At 34.2% G+C, this 19318-nt stretch overlaps 1 protein-coding gene across 1 annotated transcript; it reads right to left on the reverse strand.

The window, feature by feature from the left end:
* Positions 1-846: 846 nt before the first annotated feature.
* On the reverse strand, positions 847-15890 carry zgc:110329 (uncharacterized protein LOC550500 homolog). Its single transcript, XM_056456920.1, has 8 exons — positions 15551-15890; positions 9863-10048; positions 9685-9759; positions 9504-9599; positions 7029-7145; positions 5494-5544; positions 4964-5080; positions 847-1502 (listed from the first exon to the last, which is right to left on the reverse strand). The coding sequence occupies exons 1-8, from the start codon at positions 15635-15637 to the stop codon at positions 1191-1193; spliced, it is 1041 nt and encodes a 346-aa protein (XP_056312895.1). The 5' UTR covers positions 15638-15890; the 3' UTR covers positions 847-1190.
* Between the last annotated feature and the right edge of the window lie 3428 nt (positions 15891-19318).

Here is a 19318-nt window from a genome sequence, read left to right on the forward strand (position 1 = left end):
ACACTCCTGTTATTCAGCAAGGTTTAAACTTTACAGTAATTTTACTTTTTAGATAAGATTGAAAAGATTATTGTTCATATGATACCAAGCCTTTAATTGTCATTTATAAGGGATTTCTAAAGCATTTCTAAAGTCTTCACTTTAGATTAGGGCACAAAACTGCATGAAGTTAAGATAATAAAGCATTTATTAACATGCATAGTAACCTTTACTATATGCCTGAATAATAAGATATATAAAAATTGATTTCAATAGAGTTATTATCATTTACTAACTCATTCTGAATGATCTTAAAAACCACCAACTACACTTAAATACAAATGGTTTACAAATAATAAATAAATAATGCAGTACTTAATTTAGTAATAAAAAAATAAATCATTAACAAAGTATGAAAGTACAATTGTTAAGCACATTATAAATGTAGTTATAAGTCAAGAATACAGCATTTGTACCTGCAGTTATAAACTGCTTACTAACGTTTATTAATGTAGAGGTAATGGTTAACAAATAATGAATTCACTAGATGCTAATGCTTGATAAATGATTCATACTGTGTAGTTGTTATAAAGTGTTACCGGTATTTGTAAAGCATAAATCGTCCTTATTTTAGACTAGGTCACAAAACTTGACTAAATAAAGCATTTATTAACACAAAGTAACTATTAATAAATGTCTGAATAATAAGATATATAAAATGTTAATTTGAATAGTTTATTAATCGTTTACTTACGCATTCTGAATGATCTTATTAATCCACCAACTATTCTTAAATTCATTGTTTGTAAATCATGTAATATTTAATTTAGTAATGAAAAATTAATCATTAAAGTATGAAAACACAGTCATTAAACACATTATACATGTGCTACTAAGTCTAGAATACAGCACTTGTAGCTGTATTTATAAACTGCTTACTAACGTCTAACATATTAATGTAGTGCTTAATATGCTTAACAAATAATCAAGAAACTATTTGCTAATGCTTAACAAATGATTCATAATGTGTAGTTATTATAAAGTGTACCAAGATTCCTAACTTGATTCCTTCTAGCATTGAATATTTTATACAAAACTCTCTTTTTTTCATGCCTAAAACATTATTAACATGTAGTGCAACTAACTCACTTTTTCACGTTTTCACAGTGTGAAACGGCAAACATGTTTATATACAGTTTTCTTTGTGGTTCTTAAGCTCGATTGTCCACTTCATCCATTCCCATACCTGACTGTGGTCCTTTGCTCTCCAGTTGGAAATGTGTGAACTCTTGCTCCTGGTAGAGCGGGCTGGGGTCTGGAGCCCAAGTGTCAGGCTCTGCTACAGGTACTGGGAGATATCCTTCTTCACGAGGTAAACACATACACCATCCGGCACCTGAGAGGTCCAGCTCGCTGTACTTATAACCAGCACGTTTCAGGAACTTAAAGTCCACCATGTCTTGAGACTCGCTCATCTCCACCAAAAGATTCCAGAAGACACAGCTCAGGAGAATACCAAGAAGCTAAAAGAAACAGCACAACAAAAACAAAAAGATAAATGACAAAGTAATTAATAAATAAATATAATAATTATTTCTAACATTATTGTGGTTGCAGGGTATATGCAGGAATCCTAAAGGTAATGTCAATACCTTTTTAAGACTTTTTAAAGACCTTCTCAGAACATTTTAAGATCTCATCGCCACTACAAGTTTTCAATCAGTATCAAACCTTTAACTTAATAAACAGTTGTAGTTAAATAAATCAATGGAGCACAAACATGCAACAGAACTCAGATAAGCTCAGAAGAAACAAAGCTTGAAAGAATAAATTACGTGGTTATTTTCAGCGACAGGCTTCAGCCACTGTTTAAACTCGTCTTTCTTCAACCTGGAGTATGCAAACTTACATTTTCCCATTTTGTTGTCTGTTTCACTCTATGGTTTTGCTACATGTAGCGAACGTCACATCACCTAATTAGTTAGTCGCTAATTACCCAGACGGAGGATCTTGGCTGGACGTGCCCCTGCCCACTCCAATTGCGTGGATTGAGCACGCCAATGTTAATATTAGGAGGAAAATAAATATATTCATGCTTTTTTGGAGATTAAGAAATGTTTGTTAAGCATCGAATCTATATGATTTATTTCCAAAATATCACGTGAAACTGAAGAAATTACGGTAAAAAAGTAAGTTTGGCTAAAAAAATAAACAGCTAATATGTAAATAATATACAATATATTAAATAGTCATCATAAAAAGTAATTAAAAAAAATCAAAGTCAAGAAATATTGTGTTTTAGGATTATAAAAAGGTGATATTTTACAATGATAGTATTTTACTAAATTTTTGCTACCTTGCTAAGAATTCCTTTAAAATATGAATGGATGAATAAATAAATAAATAAATAAAACTTGCACAGCCTTTATTAATCATAGTTCAACATTTACTAAAGCATTATTAAAACACATTCATGCTTGGTAACATTAGCTAATGCACTGTGAGTTAACTAACTAAAAAATAAACAACTGTATTTTAATTACCTAACATTAACCCCCTGGGGTCAGCAAACACGAATAAGCATTTTCAATTAATTACACAAAAAGGAGTTTTAAAATACTCTGCCATTTTTTAAAACGTACAGATAACACAGATTTTTAAAACGGCAAAGGGTCCATTGTATTTGTTTATTTATTATTTTCTCAATTCAAAATAGTAGCACACTGGATGGTTGAGAGGTCCTTCACTGCTTTCCGATATGATGAATTTATATCCTCTGTAATATATTCAAATGATTTTTTAAAAGCCTTTGCATGTGATTTCAGTGCATATTCAATTTAATTATCCAAGTCTCAGAACCAGTCGAGCCTTTTCAATTCTTCTCTAAATGAAAGCATATTATACAACATTTAACACTGTGGACATACAGAAGCAATCCCTAATGTAACCGTGATTTACTAGAAAGGTGCTTCGTCACATATTCCATCATGTCTGTGTAAGTGGACTGTTCCTCTGCTCTAATTAGAGGATTAATGCATTAATGGAGGAATGTGGCAGCAGAGCCATGTGGCTGCATCTAATGTGACCTTTTCCCTCAAAAAGAGAAAGAGAGAGAAATTACATCTAAACTGGCTGAATAATATATGTACAACATAAGAAATAGTTAATCAACTAAATTTGATTGCCTTATTTAAACAATCAACACTTTTTAGCCTTGTTATTTTTTAATTATTAAAGGTTTTATCGGTTTTTGTTCTTATGTTTTAGTAAATAAAAACGAACTCTTTTATAGTAAATTTTATTCATTCGATGGTGTTAATACACCCTCACCGGCCACTCACCGGGTTGGATCACCTTTTACCTTCAGAACTACCTTAATCATTCATGGCGTTATCTGACGAGGTATAGGAAATATTCCTCAGAGATATTGGTCCAATTGACATGATAGCATTACACAGTTGCTTCAGATTTGTCAGCTGCACATCCATGATGTGAATCTCCCGTTCCACCACATCCCAAAGGTGCTCTATTGGACTGAGTTCTGGTGACTGGAGGTTTGTGTACAGTGAACTCATTGTCATGTGAAGAAACCAGTCTAAGATGACTCGAGCTTTATGACATGGCATGTTATCCTGCTGGAAGTAGCCATCAGAAGATGGGTACACTGTGGTTATAAAGAGATGGACATGGTCAGCAACAATACTCAGGTAGACTGTAGCATTGACACAATGCTCAATTGGTACTACTGAGCCCAAAGTGTGCCAAGAAAAAAAATATCCCCCGCACCATTATACCACCCCCAACAGCCTGAATCGTTGATACAACACAGGATGGATCCATGCTTTCATGTTGTTGATGCTAAATTCTGACCCTACCATACGAATACTGAAGCAGACATTGAGACTCATCAGACCAGGCAACGTTTTTCCAATCATCCATTGTCCAATTTTGGCGAGCCTGTGCAAATTGTAGCCTCAGTTTCCTGTTCTTAGCTGACAAGCGTGGCACCCGGTGTGGTCTTCTGCTGCTGTAGCCCATCCGGCTCTAGGTTCGACATGTTGTGAGTTCAGAAATGCTCTTCTGCATATCTCGGTTGTAAAGAGTGGTTATTTGAGTTATTGTTGCCTTTCCATCAGCTGGAACCAGTCTGGCCATTCTCCTCTGACTTCTGCCATTAACACTGCATTTCTGCCATTCACTGGATATTTTCTCTTTTTCAGACCATTCTCTGTAAACCCTAGAGACGATTGTGCATGAAAATCCCAGTAGATTAGCAATTTCTGAAATACTCAGACCAGCCCGTCTGGCACCAACAACCATGCCATGTTCAAAGTCACTTAAATCACCTTTCTTCATTTTGATGCTCGGTTAAAACTGCAGCAGATCGTCTTGATCATGTTTACATGCATAAATGCATCGAGTTGATGCCATGTGATTGGCTGATTTGCGTTTACAAGCAGTTGGACGGTGAGTGTATTACATATAATATACCAATCTAAAATGCTTAGGCAATATTGTACAAAATGCCACGCCGATAAAAGAAACTTGAGTAAGAGAGAGAGAGAGAGAGATGATATACTATCAATGTTTTAAATAAATAAACAATCTTTAAATAAATGGATAAATCTTTTTCCTATGCATGCCGTTAAATTGAATTGAGAACGACAGAGATGAGCATGCTAGTTATTTAAAGTAAAAGGTTTTCAAAGTTTGGCCTTAAACTGGGCACCAGCTTCTCTGAGTGTCATGCACCTCTCTTAGGGCATTTGCATCTGGTCAGTGCAGATGCCCATTTTCTATAATTTACTGTTTGTCAGAGGACTCTCTAATGAGGGACTAGTCAAACAGAATAGGTAGCAGGCATTCAAAATGGAAATGTGGAATGCCAAGGGAGATAAATAAAGCACAGAAATACAAAAATTTCAGGATAAGAAGATAGCAGTAATAAACAAGAAGCACACGTAGAGAAAGATGATCACAAGACCTGTGGCAGTCCGACCGCGCAGCACATGCCAATAGTAGCCCCGATGTTATCTCCCATCCAGAGGTTCACAGCATGGATACAGCCACGCACGTGAATTACACCATCTAAAGCTTCACGCTGTAATAAAGAGCAAAAGAAAGAAATCACATTCACCACAGGTGTCAGGTAGCGCTCTGATTCTATGACGGGAACAAGGTTAAAATATCACAACTCGAGTCCATCGTAATGGCATAATGGAGGCGGTGCTCTTAATGGCTTTGCTTGGTTTTTGTCTATGGAACAAACAAGCCACCATTACAGATGATTGCTGTGGAAAAGGCTATCGGAGGTTTTTATTTTTCTGTCACTGTTCCTCCTTTAGATAGGATTTCATGCGTCAACGTCCAGCAAATCGTTCTTTCCAAATGCATCACTGGATGCGAGAGTGAGTATTACGTGAAATGAGTCAGTCAGTCAGCAGTCAGAAACGGCTGGTTGAAGGCCATTGGATGAATGTGGACTTTAAAAACGAAAGCTCAGATTCCACTTACCTGCTGATGGAGAGTTTTGTAGCCACAGAGGGTGTTCACAACTTCTCCCACCTGAGAGAAATGAAAACATAGAACTTATTACAAAATCCAGAACCATAACCGCCATACACAATGACCTAAAACTGCCAAACTGTCTTTTCGCTGAAATGTCTCTATCCTCAGACAAAACAGAGTACAAATGAGGACGATACTGAGACAAGACCACGATCATCATAAAATGGTCTGAAACATGGTGTTTTTTATGGTCAATATATGAATATAGAAAATGAATGAAGTGCAAAAACATGTAACTGCAATTCAACACAAGATAATTAATAAACAAATCAGTACAAACCAGGCAATAGTGCAAATTGAAGCCTTGTCTGCAAAATAGTCTCGATGCAGACTTGGTGCAGTTGCAATATGAGCTGCATCTAATGCTTTTTAATGCGCAGACTTAACCCTAACCCTAAGCCTCACAGTGATGGACACAATGCACTCAATGGAGCTTTGGACAACATTGCAGGTTCGAGACTTGCAGTTTCAGCTTGCATATTCATGGCTGTATACAGATACTATTGGGGAGGTCAGCAATGTAAAAATGCAATTAACAAACTAGTGCAATTATTAACCATAAAAAAAACTTTACTGTGAGTGCAAATATAAAAAACGCAAATGTCACTCCGACTTAAAAAAAAGGTGTTAGCAAATACTAATTGCGTAATGGGTGCATAAATGTTTATTTTATTAAAATATTGTATGATTTATATCATATTTATATTATCTATCATTTAAAATATTGTATGATTTATATTATATTTATATTATCTATCATTTAAAATATTGTATCATTTATATTATATTTATATTATCTATCATTTAAAATATTGTATCATTTATCTTATATTTATTTTATTATTTATTTATTTTAATTTTTTTAAAACTAACTTATAATTAGCTTAGAGTGATACCAGTAACATAATTTAACCAAAGTAACTGCATGGCCAATAAAAAAAATAGTCTCCCACAGGCCAATACATATTACCTAGAACAAGACCTGAAAAAGATCAATTGTAATGTGAAGAATAATCTAAAGAAGCTTTGATCATGTTGGTGGTGTTTCATTCTTAGCCTGTAAAGGCATAGTGAGCTGTCATACCAATAGAAGAACAGTGCATTAGGGCCCAATCAACATTCATTAACTCAGAAAGAGAGGCAAAAAGAGAGAGCGAGTGGTAGAGGAAACTCTATGCAGCACAAGCTAGACAAATTAAATCTGTCATGATGCACTGACTCATGGAGAACCGCATTTACTAGAAAGCTCTCTAAACCCACCACTTAAAAAAAAGAGCTCAAAAATCAGCTACCTGCTCTCGCAGACCTGTGGGTCAGACTGACTCTGCTGTAAAAACTTCTCTTTGGTGAAAATGATTACTGGCAAAATCATCAAAAACACCCTGTGACGCAGGCTTTTGCTCATCAGACCTGCGTGTAGAGAGGCGACATTTGTGCTGATTTATGTCTCATGAGCGGGAGAAGTGCAGGGAATGACTAACACTTTGACGGATGCAGCAGGTGTAAGGAACGCCACAGGCCAAAGGACTCTTGCCATCGCAGAGGTGGTACTGGTTAACTTCCCAATCCTTATACTCGTCTCCTCCACAACAAGAAAACTGAACAAGACAAACAGAAAGCATGTTATAACGCAGGACAATAGGGGATTTGAATAATTACTTTGAGTGATTTGTTCATAATAAATAATAAGAATAATATCATCACAAAAATGCTCAATTGTTTCATTTAAAATATTATTAAAACAACTGTTATAAATGCTATAATAATAATAATAATAATAATAATAATAATAATAATAATAATAATAATAATAATAATAATAATAATTTTCAGCAGTTATCCCAATACTGTGTCACTGCTGATTTGGTGCTCAGTTAATATTTATTATGATCAAAGTTTAACTTTGTTGCACTGCTAATTAATTCCTAATTTATTAAAATGTGCTAGTGCTACATTGGTTCGCAGTGAGAGTACAGAGAGAAATAATATATTTATAAGTAGACATTTTTTGCAGTAGCATTAATGATCTGATTGTCAATTCTGATGAAGTTATTATTGAATATAATCAAAAATTTCCTTAAAAATATTCAAGTGTATTCATTTATAAACATTTATAATACTAATTAATATAATGTGACAACATACTGTATAGGGCTGCACGATAGTGGAAAAATATGACATTGTGATATTTTGTTTTGGTGCGATATACATATATTTCTAGATATACTTATATATACTGTATATTGATATGGGTAATGATTTGAATAGCTTTATTTTGAAAGATTTCACTAATTTAGATCGACTGGGATGATCGAGTTTATTCCTATCCAATGCATCTGCATAAATCACAAAAAGCTGATAAATAAATAAATCAATAGTGCTTTATGATTTTACCGTGGAGTCTCACAGTAAGTACAGAAACTTAACAATCCAACGCAAAATAACATGGTCATTATTGTATAATTAATTAAAAAAAATAATAATATCTTTATGTTTTAATCTTTAATTAATAATCTAATCCTGCGATGTGACTATTGCAGATACACACATTGCATTTTGAAACTCAAACAACATGTTGTTCAGCCCTAATACAGTATATAAGAAAATTCAGTTAGCCTGCTTACAAATGACTATAATCAACACAAGATATGGCCATATACACACCATAAAATGTCAATATTCACATCCAGATTTCAATACAAGAGATAATGTGTGTGACTCATAATTTTTCTCCAAAATTGCAACGACACCATTCTCATAGCAGCAATGTGTTTGGCATCTGCTATCCTGATGTAATGTAATGTAATGTATTTTTTATTTATTGCCATGTCCGCAACCAAGGCTATTTTCATGGCAAGAACATTTCAATATTAAATAAACAATTGAGAACAACAAACAAATGAATACACAAGTTAAATAAGATGTTTAGTGTTAATATATGATACGAATTCTAAAATCTTTTCTGGTGTCACTTTGTTAAAAATGTCCTTAAGAGAGTTCATTTCATAAAAAAGTCTTCTAGAATCATTAAAAGCAGGACAGTCCAGTAAAATGTGTTTTACAGTAAGGTTGGTTTTGCAGCACAAACATTGAGTGGGGTCTTCACCTTTGAGCAGAAAAACATGGGTTAATCTTGTATGCCCAATACAACATCTGGTAAAAAATAACTTGATCAAATCTAGTCTTAAAATGTCTTAAAATTCTGTTTGAGATTTCAGGTTGGATTTCATGCAATTTATTATTTTCTAATGCATCCCACTGCTCTTGCCCTGCTATCCTGAAGTAATATTACAAAGTCAAAGGAGTTGTTACATACATTTCTGCAATTTTAAATAAAATATTGTCAACAAATGCATCACATTTTATTTATCACTGGTTTGCAAAGTGTACACTCGAAGTGTCGCCTTGTCCACATAATATTAGAAGTATTTTGGGAATTTTTAGCTGTTTGAGCTTAAGTTATAAGAGGTTATTAAAGAAGGTATATGTGGCTCTCCATTTTGTGTTCTTTTCATCTGGATTTTTCTAAATTTTTATAGGCTTGTTTGCAAATTTCTATTAAGAATTAGCAACACAAAGTACCTTTCCCCATACCTTTCCTTATCATAATCTTCTACCACACACATACAGAAGAGAGACAAATCCTTAATTTGCATTTAAATGTCATTAACTAGTAATAAACTAAATGTTTGCCAATTTTTTGTAAATGGGGTTGTCACTAGCTGCATTTTTCAGGAGTGAATTCAGCTAATTCACTTTCACAAATTAAGAACCTAAAGCAAAAATGGTTCAGAACTAAAAGGTGAACTGAAAACAAGATTTAGCTGGAGTGTACATGCGCAAATATTATCCTGGTAGAAAATATTATTTATGGCCGAGTTGAGACAGACCCTATTAGAGTAGGTGTATAATTCACTTAAGTTTCAGTAATAATAAAAATTAAACAAGTAAACAACCTTCTCTTGCACATAATCCAATATATTTTTGAAGTCCAGGTCATCGTAGTAGTGCTTGATTCCCTCCCGTATGCTGTTTTGAAACAATTTGATTGTCTAAAGACAGAGAAAAATCAAACTCATTAACAACAAATCGTACAATACGCCAATCCTTCTACTCTCAATGTTCCTTACATCTTACCGTCTTTTCGAAGATCAGAGCAATGATAAGGGCAACTGCTTGAAGAGCCAGCAAGACACACAGAACGCAAAGAAACTGCAGAAAAAAACTTACATTGAGTCACAGTGCAAACAGCCCACTGGTAACATGGTACAAGATTTCTCCTGAATAAACACTCACAATACAGATGCACACTCACCATGTGCAGCAGAGTCTTGTTGTCCCTGAGGGAACCCACCATTCCAATCACAGACACAGTGAACATGACAAGACCCAGCAGTATGAGGACCACGGCGGGAGCCAAAAACACGCCCTCCAGGGTGCGATTCTTCTGCCGCTCCACTTCGGCATACACTCCGATACACAGCACACACAGACCGAGCAGCTGAGGGGACAAGAGTCTGGTCAAACATTTCTACAAGACACATCAGATTAGATTGGATACATGATTAGATTAGACATGAGATAAAAATGTGTTGTTAAAATCAATGTTTCAATGCACAATGCACTGTTATGCAGTCATGCCTAACAGTTTACAAAATTAGATTTGACAAGACAAATGTGACGATAGAAATTTAATTTTCAATGCACAACAAAGTCATGCATAACATTACACAATAACATGGTTCCACTACTAGATTACATTTATTAATGTAGCAATACACTCAACTCATGATTCGATATTCACGAGATTGACCTCAAGATAAGATTTTTTTTCCACAACAGTTCTGACAAAATTAGTTGAGACTATTTAAACCCTTTCATTGTTTCTCAATTGCTGCACATATCTTGGTAAAAGTAAACTGTCAAATAGGGTTGCACAATATATCATTTAACCATTGATATCACAATGTGCGCATCCAAAAGTCACATCGCAGCATCTGCAATGTCGAACCAGGATTACATTTGAGTAGTAGTTCAAAACACACACAATTGTGGAAAATACAAAGTTTAATCATAAAATTATCCCAAAAAATTGTATCATTTTGCATGCGTCTTAAAACTTGTGACTGTGCACGCTTTTCAAGCCAGTTTAGAGCATTTAGGGACAGCAATTTAGAATTTTTTGTAACTTTAATTGTATTTATGTGCAGTATACTGTATATACAATGAAGATTACACAGTGCTATTTGTTTTACATTAAATTATTCAATTTGTTCGCCTAAATACTGTTAGACTCCCGGAAAAAAAAACTAAGCGTTTATTTCATTTGTAACTTTGCTTTACTTGTATTTATCATTGTTTTGATTTAGGTTTATTACATGCGCTTATTAGATGTGTTCTAGGCATGGGCCGGTATAAGATTCTGATGGTATGATAACCTTGGATAAAAATATCACAGTTTCCCGGTATCACGATATTGTGATTACTGCTCTAAAGTATATTCTTTTTAAATGTCTGGGAAAAAAAACTTTGAAAACAATATATTTTATTTTTTGAAAGATTTATAATATCTTGGAATGGTAAACATGTCAGGCTGAATATTTCAAATGAATTATTGACTTCTGCTGTCTTCATTTGTTTCAAAAACATAGATTTCTTTACAATTTAAAACAGCATCTTTGAATATCTTTTCTGCTGAAGATACTGTTGTCTTAAAAAAATACAAAAATGAAAAAATAAATAAAAAAATCTTTCATACCTTGGGGACAGCATTACAGAAAATTTTGGTGGTTTTAAAATCTTGACTTTTCCAAACCGTGGTTTACCTTGAAAACGGTTATTGTCCCATGCCTAATGTGCTCCACTACAAAATCATCCAAAATTGTCCTAAATTATTTATTCTTTTTCAAATAGAGCTATTTATTATCTGTTAAAATTATACTCAATGTTGGAATTTTGGATCAATGTTGCAGAAAACTAAAATATTGCAATGTTTTCCAATATCGTGCAGCCCTACTGTAATATGACAAAACTCATTTGGAATTTTAAAACAGAAATTCAAAAAATAAAGAAATAAATAATAAATAAAATGTGCATCATGCCATTTAAAATTGCTTCAAAAATGCTATTGAGTTATCATATCCCAGCAGCAAAAGCATGATGCATGAACACTTGAAGAGGAAAGGAGGATGGACTACCAGAGAAGGCAAAGCTTTAGGTGTTTTGCTATGTAAATTAGCTGCACTTTTTAAATCCATTGTCATTTAAGCTTCTAAATACTTTTTGAAGAGAAGTTGTTTTGCATATATTTAAGCGAATGAGTGTTGAGAAATGTCACTGCTCTTATCACTACAGACATTTGTTCTAATTTGATATCACCTGCCCTGAAAGTGGATTTTAGTGTGCAATATGTGAATTTAAATCTGATTTATTTACAGAGGTATATCATTTCACACTTCTTCAGTAAGTTTCATCTGTGTGTGAAAACGCCATAATATGTAGCATAATACAAATTAACATTCTGAGGTGAAGTAGTTTTTTTCCCCACAAATGGGACACTGTCGATAGAAACAGTTCATTCAGTTACAAAAAAGTTAAACAGGCAAAACAGTCAAAATTGCTGGGGTGTAAGGAATGGAACTAAGAGCCACTGTAATGGTTATATTGATCTGTTCCTCCATTTATTCATATGCAGGCATGAAGTAGCCTTCTGTAATTAATTAATTGACTTCTGCCCATTCTAAAAAGACATTTTATTGCGTGGCTATCAACATAAATGACCTAATGAACATTATACAGTACTGCCATTCAGATTAAAAATGTGCTTTTTTGCTGTTTTAATTTTACATTTTGTCAAGAGCATGTTTATATTTATACTTCTACAAAGTACAGCACTAAATGTCAAAGCTGGAAGTAAAATTAAATGTTTATAAGTAAAATGACTGATTTTGGTATAAAATTAATCATTTAGATGAGTCAAATAATTGACAAATTGGACTAATCGATATACATTTAGTCATACTGCAAGTGGCAGGCCTGCTGGCCATGTAAAGCAAGTTCACAATAAACACAATACAAATGTCCCTGCAGTTCTGTGATTCTTTTAACATCCCAATGGCCTTTTATGCACAGCTAGTGTTTTTAAGCCATTGATGAACTTCCAGTGAAAGGTTTATGTGACTATTTTCAATTTCATAAGGTTCCTTTTACAGCATCGATATTGTAATGTAATTCAAATATAATCAGTTAAATAGACCTAAGCATTCATTTGGTTGGTAAAGCGTAAAAAGAGACGAAAGATCATTTAAATGCAGCCACTGTCATTAGCAGCAGGCTAGCGCAGAAACTCCATTGAAAAACTGGGGTAAAATTAATTTCCATATTGTAAAGACATGGCGTGGAAAAATTATTTAAATCAGTGCTTCTTGTTTGATCTGAAACCTACTTTATATCGTATCTCAGCCAGGCAGTGAAGATCACTGTTTTTCTTAAACAAATCAGGCCTTAAAAGCGCCAATTTGTATTGGATGAGAATTAACCGGTAGCCCTGGGACTGGCTGGCTGAAATTAAAAGTCTGTGTGCACATACCCCATTTAAATCGTCATATATTAACTAATTTTCAACCGGCTCACAGTGGATCATTATTAAAATTATGTTTACATATTAGATTAGACACTAGACAAATATGGCACTAAAATCAATGTTTCAAGCATCAATGTTTAAAACAAAATCATGCCGATCAGTCATATGACAAAAAAAACCAAATCATTTCTGTTCCTCAGATGAATCCTTATAAGATGACAAACATACTAAGCTGAAATGCACAAACAGTGTCAATGGAATGACGCAAATCATAAATAAGATTGATGTAGCCGTCTTTATGTCAATTTCTATCCCTACAAAAGACTTCCGTAGTACAAAGCATGCTAATTGAAACCACTTCATTTACAATTTTCTTCCCTGACTGTTCTTCCTGGAAGGTTAATTTAATAAGCCTCGCTGACGGATTGACTTTGTCATCTGTCAATTTCAGATTCCCGATTTCTTCCGTTACTTCTGTTCACTGACAGATGGTGGGGTTTTAGTGACGTTCGATAAAGCAAGTGTAAAAGCTATGAGTCAGGTTTAAGAGTAGAGAGAAAGAAAGAAAAGATGGATGGAGGTCTGAAGAGCGTCCCGAGAGGCTTTTCTGCTTGTATCATCATGTTCCATAATCTCTAATAGTAAAGACACCCCCATAAGGCACTGACTTATTGCATTTCCTGTGAGGAAATATAATGCTCTTGCTAGCGACTCAAGAAGAATACTGTGTTCCTTGACTAAATAAATAAATATTTCCCAGTTGTTGGGGGTCATTACGCAACATATGATCAATTCTGGGGCAGCACGGTGGCGCAGTGGGTAACACAATCGCCTCACAGCAAGAAGGTCGCTTGTTTGAGCCCCGGCTGGGCCAGTTGGCTTTTTTTGTGTGGAGTTTGCATGTTCTCCCCGTGTTTGCATGGGTTTCCTCTGGGTGCTCCGGTTTCCCCTACAATCCAAAGACAAGCGCTATAGGTGAAATGGGTAAGCTAAATTGTCTGTAGTGCATGTGTGTGAATGAGTGTGTATGGATGTTTCCCAGTGACGGGTTGCAGCTGGAAAGGCATCCACTGAATAAAACATATGCTGGATAAGTTGGCGGTTCATTCCACTGTGGCTACCCCAGATTAATAAAGGGAGTAAGCCGAAAAGAAAATGAATAAATTATCAATTCTTATGAAACATTTATACATTTGGGGATACAACATTATTATTGATCGTTTCTGATAATAATCAGACCATAATTATTTGTACGTTAAAGAGATAGCTGACCCCAAAATAAACATTTCCTCAACATTTAGCTACTCGACTTCAAATGTTTTCAAACCTTTACAAGTTTCTTCTCCTGTTAAACAAAAAGGAAGATATTTTAAAGAATGTTGGAAACTGATAATCATTGACATCCAACGCAAAATAATTTATAATAATTAAATAGAAATACCATAAATGTCTATGGTTACTGGTTGACCAAATGCAATATATACACATTTTGGTTTTTAATGGAAGAAAAAAAATTATTTATATTTGAAACAAGTGAAAGACGAGCAAATGATGACAGATTTGTCATGTTCAGGTGAACTATCCCTTTAATAATAGCTAATAAAAATGTTTATTAACATAAAAGGCACTGTAACATTACAATGCAAAGAATAAAGTTTGCATAATTATAATAATTAATAAATAAGTCTCAAACGTAAGCAGGACATGTGATTATATAAAGATTTTACTTCAAAAATGTCAATGTTTATTGATATTACTTAAATAATTAACTGTCATAAGTTTTTGTCATGTAAGTAACCCTTTAAATGAATATTAGTCTACTATTTCGAATCCTAAATGAGCAGAATACGCTAAAATTTCAATTTAAGAAAAACAAGTATATATATTTTTTCTGTCATATTAAAAATCGCAATTACCAATCAATATCTTTGGCAGATTAGATTTCTACAAACACGCCTATAAATCGATCTCCCTTATCAATAGATTTGTTATATGACAAAGAAATGACAGAAAACAATGGTACACCACGTCTATATCATTTCAATATTATTATAAATGGCCACCAATAATGTGAATAAATCAATGTAAAGTAGACTTCCTTCACTGTCATAAGCATACCCTGGCACATTTGCTACACAACAATAAGAGCGTCCTGCGCCTTTAAATCTGCCAGCGACACTTGTCTGTTTCCTTGCCTTAACAACAAAGCTCAGCTCATAAATTTGAACGACCTGGGGATAATACTTAACCCAAAATTATCCCGTAAACGCCTCCAAACTTGATTTAACATTTATCAACACTGTATGTATACGTTCAGCAGCACAAACACGTGAACATACTCATTCATAGCAAGCAGCGTGTGCGCTGAAGAAACAAAGCAATGCTAGTAACCTAACACCTTCACTTTAAACGCACACTTACCGAAAACAGCATCGAATAGACATTTAGAGAGAATTTAAGGAAATAATAGAAGTGAATGGTTTTCCTCCATTCTTCGTAAGACGGCATGGTGAGACAGCATTAACTGAGTTCAGTTAGCCTGAGCTTTCCATTCATTTAATTGGAGATGTTAGCCGACGCTGCTTAGACTCAACGAGGCTTTGTTCTTAAAGAGACATTAGACTGTTTTGAAGTCCGCAAGACTCGACTGAATGCATAATGAGCAGTTCTGTCAAGTGCTCAGCTCGGCTGTCGACTTCTCTTTTAATAATTTTGACAAGCACATCAGCAGCTCCAAGGTGTAACTCTTATCCTAAACACTTCCGCCACGCCGAACAACAACACACTGGAGTCTGGACAGACATATTAAAGGGCCAGCGCACATTTAACAATATATAGATCGGATAGGTGTGCCAAAATTCAAAATCTTTTGATATATCATTGAACATTAATTTAAACGTGACTAAAGTGAAATTCCCACTGAAGTAAAGATTTTCATATCAGATTTTAGAGTTAATTTAAAATGAGAGGAATGTTAATCTTCAATCTTTTTTCTTTCATTGCTGATTATCAGAAGGTACATTTTTTAACACTGTGCTATAATCAGAACGATGCTATTCTGTGACATTAGCTATGTAATTTTGTATTTTTTTATTATTTAGTTTTAGCACACTATCAGTCTCTGAAATAAAAACATAAAAACAGTAAATAAAAATTATTTCATCCCAAAAATTTCTAAAATAGACAGATGGTTGATTTCTGATTGTTCTATAAAGAAATATGTTATTTATTTGGTTCTCAGATTTTTGTTCTTTATTAAAACTACTGTACAAATGTACAAACTGAGTCATGGTAATTGTCAGCTCAATTGAGTCTACAGTTTTAATAGTTTTGTTAATGCCAAAACCTGTTATTTTACAAGAACAACAACAAAAAAAACTTCAGGAAATAGCAAATTTAAGTTGTTATTATTCACATCAATTGATTAAAAACATGAACACAAGAAAACACATACACATGAAAACACACACAAATTAAACAGAGGGGTAATTAATTCAGGGGGGCTAATAAATCTGACTTCAACTGCATATATGAGTGGCACGGTGGCTCAGTGGTTAGCACTGTCGCCTCCCAGCAAGAAGGTGGGTGGTTTGAGTTCCGGCTCGGCCAGGTGGCATTTCCCCCACCACAGTCCAAAGACATGCAGTACAGGTGAATTGGATGAACTAAATTGGCAATAGTGTATGAGTGCGTGTGTAAATATGAAAGTGTATGGTGTTTACCAATACTGGCTTGCGGTTGGAAGGGCATCTGCTGCATAAAACATATGCTGGAATAGTTGGTTGTTCATTCCACTGTGGCGACCCTGATGAACAATTCATACTGTCATATAGTCACATGTAACCAGGGGTGGACTTAGTGATTTGGGGCCTTAAGCAATTCCAGGTATTGGGGTCCTAGCATTGAAACTCAAAACAGTGTCTTTCTCTATAGATATTTTATTTTTCTCTGTGGATTCGTTTTTTGTTTTGTTTTTGTTGTAAATAAACTGCATGTTGAGAATATATTCAAATGGAACCTTTATCTTCTTACTGTAAAATTAAATACAACATTTTCACAAATAAAAAGCAAGCTCACAAACTATGTACAGCTAATTAGCCATATTTGTGATTAGATTTTAATATTTGCATGTGCATTAGAGAAGGAATGTTCCACTATTCATGAAGGCCCCTGGTTTTGAAAAGAAGCAATAACATTAAAATCTTAATGGTTATAGACAGATTTTACAATATATGATAGAACATTTATAAAAGAGCTGTATGATTAGTTTAGGCTTATTGGCATTGGTTGGCACCCCTTAACTCCCTGGGGCCCTAAGCGGCTTTTTACCTTGCTTATTGTTTAAGTCCACCCCTGCATGTAACAGCTTATATGTCACATTTCATGTTCATTCTTTATGGGGAAATAATGATTAAAAAACTTATACACTGTAATTATGAAACAAATTCACATATTCACAGCAGACAAGTGTTAGATTAATCAAAACAACTCTAAACCTCATGTGGATTCCAACAAAAACAGTGTGAAAAATGTTAAGCCCCACTCTCCTCTACTTTATACTCCTCTGACACTCTCTCATCTCTAAAAAAAAAAGAGCAAGAAATGACACGAATACAAATCTGTTTGAGTGCAGCACTGATCACTTCCCATGTATAACATAAGAATCCCATCAAACACTTGATGTCTTGGCACATTTATTGACTTTACAAGGTCAAACCTGCAGGGTGATAGATGATGTTTCTTATATAATTGAAATGTATTAAATAACTTGAAGAAAGCTTTACAAATATATGCCTAGAAATAAAAAAATATAACTCTAAGATGTGTGCCAATATAGCATTAATCCTCAGAAGTGATTGTGGTTCACTTCTTATGGCATTGCACAATATGGTGGCTCACAGAAAATCCTGTTTATCTACGCAGGCACACACACACAAACACACAGCATGCTCACAGACATTGATTATCTCTCAGGTAGCTTGTGGTTGTAATTACATTTTTTCAGAAGTATTTTTCTTCACACTAGTCTTTTAACTCTGTAGCCTTTCGCTGCAGGGCAAACTGCTCTCAGATGATCTATTTAAAAATGTTTCAATAAATTTAGAGAATCAGACTCAGCCATATCACTGATATATTTATTGACCCATGCCTGAATTAATCTTACAACCTCACTCTTATTATTCAATACTAATTTACTTCAATATTAAATGCATATAATAAAATGTAAACAACCAGGTGTGACAGTGGACATGCTTGCAACCATGTTGGACTAAATCAGGGGTCAGGAACCTTTTTCAGCAAAGAGCCATTTTTCATTTTTTAGGCAAATGCATTATAAATATACAGTCTTGGGGGTAATGCATTATAAGTAATGCGAGTTATGTAATAATTTTACTTTTCTAAGTAATGAGTCGGGCCAGACGAAATCTGCGGACATTTTTGCTATTTCTGCACAGAATTGTGTTAAAAATCTGCGAATTTATGCTGAATGATTTTGGGAGTATCATAACTAAAACTAAAATAAAAATAAAAAATAAAAAATAATGCCTTTTTAACTTTTATTTAATGTTAACAATGCAAATCCAATTAGATCCACTTTATTTGGTTAAACAAAGCAAGTCTCTCATATAATATATCTACTAAGAGACAGAAAATAATACTTTACAAAGTGTATTGTAAATAAATCAAATGAATATTTTCATTTTAGTCAATATTATTACTGAAATTAATTTAAAAACTGATTAAATATAAATTTACACACATTTACACAAGTAAATAAACAGAATCAATGATGGGCTAAAATCTGCAGAATTCTGCGTGCGCAGATTCCATGTGGGCCTATTAATGAGTAAAGTAATGCATTACTTTTAGAAAATAAGTAATAATTAGGAGCCAAGCACTGAAGATGTATCCGGTTCCTTATTATTCTTTTTCCGGCTTTCTCTTCCTCTTGTTCTTCCGCTCTGGGAGTCTACGGCAGCCCTATGAACCATTTGTGGAATTTGCACACTTTGGCACACTGATAGAGCACAGTCTGATCTTCAGCCACAACAAATTTAGACTCTCTAACCCGAACTCTCTAGTGCCACCACTTGTCTAAAATTTCACTTATGTTTATTTGCATAATTTTTTAAATGAATGGGCTACAATCAGAATACAACGCAGATACCACTCATGCCATAATCTGCC

This window comes from Danio aesculapii, chromosome 5 (assembly GCF_903798145.1).
Source record: "Danio aesculapii chromosome 5, fDanAes4.1, whole genome shotgun sequence".
NCBI lineage: Eukaryota > Metazoa > Chordata > Actinopteri > Cypriniformes > Danionidae > Danio > Danio aesculapii.

What these genes read in the sequence shown, in the direction of transcription:
- zgc:110329 (XM_056456920.1), bottom strand. Translation starts at nt 15,637, where the DNA reads ATGCCGTCTTACGAAGAATGGAGGAAAACCATTCACTTCTATTATTTC. An exon ending in CCTGCTGCATCCGTCAAAGT is followed by an intron (nt 5,545 to 7,028) that starts GTTAGTCATTCC and finishes CATTTCTCTCAG; the next exon opens with GTGGGAGAAGTTGTGAACAC. An exon ending in ACAAAACTCTCCATCAGCAG is followed by an intron (nt 5,081 to 5,493) that starts GTAAGTGGAATC and finishes TCTTTATTACAG; the next exon opens with CGTGAAGCTTTAGATGGTGT.